We start from the raw sequence: 4,977 nt of genomic DNA, 5'->3' as shown, positions 1-4,977 counted from the left end.
TTCAATTCATCTTGATTTCGATTTCGCACGTGAATTAAATATCCAATTCATCTCGATTTCGATTTCGCACGTGAATTAAATACCCTCTGTATCCATTATTTTAAGGATCCGAAAAATGAAATTAGTGAGAAACGCTAGTCAAGAAAAAATAATTGAATAAATAAATGCATGCGGCTCGGCTCCAACATTGTCGGCGGCTCGGGGTATAAGCCCGTCGATATATTGTCAGGAGACCAAAACAATGACTTCAAACGTGACTCAGATGTGGGCTCTACGTCAGTCTGTGGATGAAAAGAGCGCCACCTCGAGAAAGTCCTCGTTCGAGTCTCATTTCACTGCCTCATTGCTTTTCGCCTTATCTGAACAAAGTTATTGTAACAACACGCTATACATTACATGCCAAAAGAAAACGTCAATTTCTACCAAAAAAAAAAAAAAAAAGAAAAGAAAACGTCAATTAATAATTTTTTTGCGTTTTTTTACCGGAATGCCCTTCCTCAACAACCGCCGCCTCGCTCACCAAACCCCGCGGCCACCGCGAGCGACTTTTCCCTCTCCGACCCTATAAATTCCCCCCACCCTTCCCCATCCCTCCCTAGGGCTCTCATCTCTCTCTAGAGAAAACAGCTCTCGAATCACTTCTCCCAAAAAAGGACCGAGAGAGCAAATTTTCCTGGTTCCCATAATGGCCCTCGCCGCCGGCTCCTCCTCCTCCTCCCTGTCTACCAAATCCCTCCTCCCGCCTTCCGGCCGCAGCGGCCGGCACCAACTCCACGTTCCCTCCCTCCTCCGCGCTGCCGGGCCGCGGCCCTCCGCCCGGACAATCTCCGCCGTCCACGCGGCGGAACCCGCCAAGAACCCCGCCGTCGCCGACAAGCAGAAGGCTGCTGTGCCGGCGCGGCCAGGGAAGTGGGCGGTGGACAGCTGGCGGACGAAGAAGGCGCTGCAGCTACCGGAGTACCCGAACAAGGAGGAGCTAGAGTCGGTGCTCCGGACGATCGAGAACTTCCCGCCGATCGTGTTCGCCGGCGAGGCCCGGCACCTGGAGGAGCGCCTCGCAGAGGCCGCCCTCGGCAAGGCCTTTCTCCTCCAGGGCGGCGACTGCGCCGAGAGCTTCAAGGAGTTCAACGCCAACAACATCCGTGATACCTTCCGTATCCTCCTCCAGATGGGCGCCGTGCTCATGTTCGGCGGTCAGATGCCCGTCGTCAAGGTAACACCAAACCCTAGATCTGAAACGTTGGCCTCTGATCTCCGCAAATCCAGAGCTAATCAAGCGAAATCGATGGATTCCGGTGTTTTTTTTTTTCTTTTTTAGGTGGGGAGGATGGCGGGACAGTTCGCGAAGCCGAGGTCGGAGCCGTTCGAGGAGAAGGACGGGGTGAAGCTCCCGAGCTACCGGGGGGACAACATCAATGGCGACGCGTTTAACGAGAAGTCGAGGATACCGGATCCGCAGAGGATGATCAGGGCTTACTGCCAGGCGGCGGCGACGCTCAACCTCCTCCGGGCCTTCGCCACCGGTGGATACGCCGCCATGCAGCGCGTCACCCAGTGGAACCTCGATTTCACGGAGCACAGCGAGCAGGGCGACAGGTACGAACCCCCATGGCTCTGATTTCCTTTAATTTTCTTGCCCTTCTTCCTCCGTTTCTACTCTAAAAGTTAGGGTTTTTCCATTATTTTCTGCCATTCTTGTCGAAAAGGTTTGGTTTTTTTTTTCCCATGTTTTTTCAGCTAGTTTTAGTGAAAAAGTTGGAACCTTTCCTTGGTTTTGAGCAAAACGTTGAATCGTTGTCCTTTCTACTGTTTTTATTCAAAAAAGTTTAGATTTTTTTTCATGTTATTCCGCTTTTATATTGAAAAGTTTGTATCTTTACACGTCATATCAGTCCTTTTCGATCAGTTTTCGCCACATTTTGTAGAATGAAATCTATTTTGGCCTATTTCTCCCATAATTATGAACTGGTTCTCTGAGATATTTATTAGATAGTTATGGAAAAATAGAAATTTGTAATTGATATCGAGCTTAATTTCTTTAATTTTCATTCAATCAATCGAGAAATGATTAGAGATTGCAGGATTTTCTCGAACATATTGTTTGTTTCTCGAATATTCTTAGATTTGTTTTCTGTGATTCAATCCGATGTTTATGTGTGAAGAAAAATTTTCAAAAATGTCCTCTTTGATGCATGTGCTCGGTTCCCGAGCTGGAATTAAGCCGGGTCGAAACTCACACGGTGATGATGTTTATTGTTTTGCCCATTTGGGAGGGAACAGGTATAGGGAGTTGGCCCACAGGGTGGATGAGGCTCTGGGGTTCATGGCTGCCGCCGGGCTCACCGTAGACCACCCCATCATGACCACCACCGAGTTCTGGACCTCCCATGAGTGCCTCCTGCTTCCCTACGAGCAGGCCCTCACTCGTGAGGACTCCACTTCTGGCCTCTTCTATGATTGCTCTGCTCACTTCCTTTGGGTCGGCGAACGCACCCGCCAGCTCGATGGTGCTCACGTCGAGTTCCTCCGAGGCGTCGCCAATCCCCTAGGCATCAAGGTGAGAAATTTCTTACAGATGAATCGCAATTTCCATGTAATTTAGGCTTATCTTGTATATGGGGACTGAATTGGTGTTTGATGGATTGACTCAGGTGAGCAACAAAATGGACCCGAACGAGCTTGTGAAGCTGATCGAGATTTTGAACCCCCAGAACAAGCCAGGGAGGATCACTGTGATCACAAGAATGGGGGCCGAGAACATGAGGGTGAAGCTGCCACATTTGATCCGGGCTGTCCGTGGAGCTGGGCAGATTGTCACGTGGGTCAGCGATCCGATGCACGGGAACACCATCAAGGCTCCATGTGGCCTCAAGACTCGCCCCTTCGATTCAATTCTGGTATATGCTCATGATCTCTTACTCTGCCTTGTCTGTGCCTCAAAAGTCTGGTTTTGTGCCTCTGTAGACCACATATAGAACTAGTTGATGTCTGGTGCATTGAACAAACTAGTGAAGCATCAATGATTCTGGCCTACCATATCAATAAATTCAATGGGTATTGCCCCTGGTTCCACCACTGAAGCAAGTGATGCATTTGTTCTCGACCATCTATTTTTGGTTGGGATCTTGGGATTTATCTGTGGTACATGCTAACAATCTTAGCTAGTAGGAGTGGTTTAGATTACGGTAGGTTAGGAAAGACGCTAGTCAAACGCATGGGGTACCTTTCAGGTGTTTGGTGGTGGTTTGGTTTATTCCAGGAAATATCCAGGACACGTCTAACTATTGTTTGGTGGGTGTTTTGACCGAGTTCTCTGCCCAAATGGTACTTCCTTAGTTGAAAGCTGAGAAACTTCCCACTAGCTTCGTCAAACATTTACCTGGTCAATGTATAGCTTGTTAAATCATTCAGTTGAAAGTGTATTAGATGCAGCTTCTTTTAGGATTTCCATTACATTTTCTTGAATATTTTATCTGCTGCATTAGTAATAGTTACTTGGTTTGCTTGATCATTAGGCCGAGGTGCGGGCATTTTTCGATGTCCACGAGCAAGAAGGGAGCCATCCGGGAGGTGTGCATCTGGAGATGACCGGGCAAAATGTGACGGAATGCCTCGGAGGATCGAGAACTGTGACCTTTGATGACTTGAGCTCGCGCTACCACACCCACTGTGACCCAAGGCTGAATGCCTCCCAGTCTCTTGAACTGGCCTTCATCATCGCCGAGCGACTGAGGAGGAGGAGGATCGCATCACGGCCCCTCAACCAGCACAGTCACCTGGGATCCTTGCCCTCCCTGGGGCTCTGAATGGACGCGATCCAGTCTCATTCTTTTCCTTGGTCCGAGCTCTTATTATATAAGTGCGAGCTTAAGAACTATATAGTATATATGCCGGTAGCTAGCTGGTTTTAGTTTTTTAGTATATTTGCTGGTAGCTTACTGGTTTTGTTTTTTTTGTAACATAAAGTAATATGCTAAGAAACAATTGTGTTTGGTATTTGAGATAAGAATAAAGGGGTAGGAGGCTTAGTCAATGGGGATTGTATGTTGTATGTTTGGTGCTGAGTGAAAGACTGTCAAACCCTTCAATTTGTAAAATGCTTCCCTGCAATTGGATTGGTTTGGTAATCATCTATTTCTTTTGTAACGTATTACTATTGGCACTCCTGATTGCCTCTTGGTCCTCTTCATGAAGTGGGGGAAAGTATGGTGCTTTTTAGCTGAATTGAAACCTTAGGGACCCTTATTCTTCCTAATTTGGGCCCTTTTATGGTCCAAGTATCTCAAATTTGAGCTTCTTAGTGGTTTTCTCTATTTAAGATGAGTAAAGAAGGTTATGGTATATGGATGAAAAGCAAGGCAACTCATAGGGTTGGTTTAGTTGGGAGATGTCAGGTTATGAGGTAATCTGATAATTCTTAAAAATTATTTATTTAAAAAAATAATTATAAAATAAAATATTTTTTATTATATTTGGTCGGTAGAAAAATTACTACGAAAAATAATACTGAAAAAAAATTACTATGTTTGATTGAAGATAAATCTATATAGAAATATGATCAAATGTACAAATATATTTTTCAACATAAAATAATTTTTTAATATTAAAATAATATTATCATCTTCAATTAATTTTTATGTAATGATTATAATCATATAGTCTTTTAAATTATATCATCTCTATCTTAATTTTTTTAGAAAAAAATTTTATTGGATGAATTTAGAATGATATTAGAATAAATTCAATAATTACATATATATAGCTTTATTGGAGGTATTTTTGTCAAATATGGATTACCGTCATTTGAAAATTTATCAAATATCAACTTCTATGGTATTTGTTTTATCTTCTCTCTCCAAAAAGATAAATATGGGTCCACCAACTTTTTTATCATCTCTTTTTTTTTATATATCAAATATGATAATCTGATATGATAATCATTTTTCAATGTCAGATTACCCTTAATCAAACGGCCCC

At 44.2% G+C, this 4,977-nt stretch overlaps 1 protein-coding gene across 1 annotated transcript; it reads left to right on the top strand.

The window, feature by feature from the left end:
* The first annotated feature begins 593 nt into the window (after window positions 1-593).
* LOC105056784 (phospho-2-dehydro-3-deoxyheptonate aldolase 2, chloroplastic) lies at window positions 594-4,127 on the top strand. The gene is made up of 5 exons (XM_010939092.4): window positions 594-1,213; window positions 1,319-1,596; window positions 2,281-2,557; window positions 2,652-2,897; window positions 3,516-4,127. Exons 1-5 carry the CDS (start codon window positions 686-688, stop codon window positions 3,804-3,806), a joined length of 1,620 nt encoding a protein of 539 aa, XP_010937394.1. The 5' UTR covers window positions 594-685; the 3' UTR covers window positions 3,807-4,127.
* Window positions 4,128-4,977: the final 850 nt, after the last annotated feature.

Source organism: Elaeis guineensis, chromosome 13 (genome assembly GCF_000442705.2).
Source record: "Elaeis guineensis isolate ETL-2024a chromosome 13, EG11, whole genome shotgun sequence".
Lineage (NCBI taxonomy): Eukaryota > Viridiplantae > Streptophyta > Magnoliopsida > Arecales > Arecaceae > Elaeis > Elaeis guineensis.
This window is presented reverse-complemented; position numbering and strand designations above follow the sequence as displayed.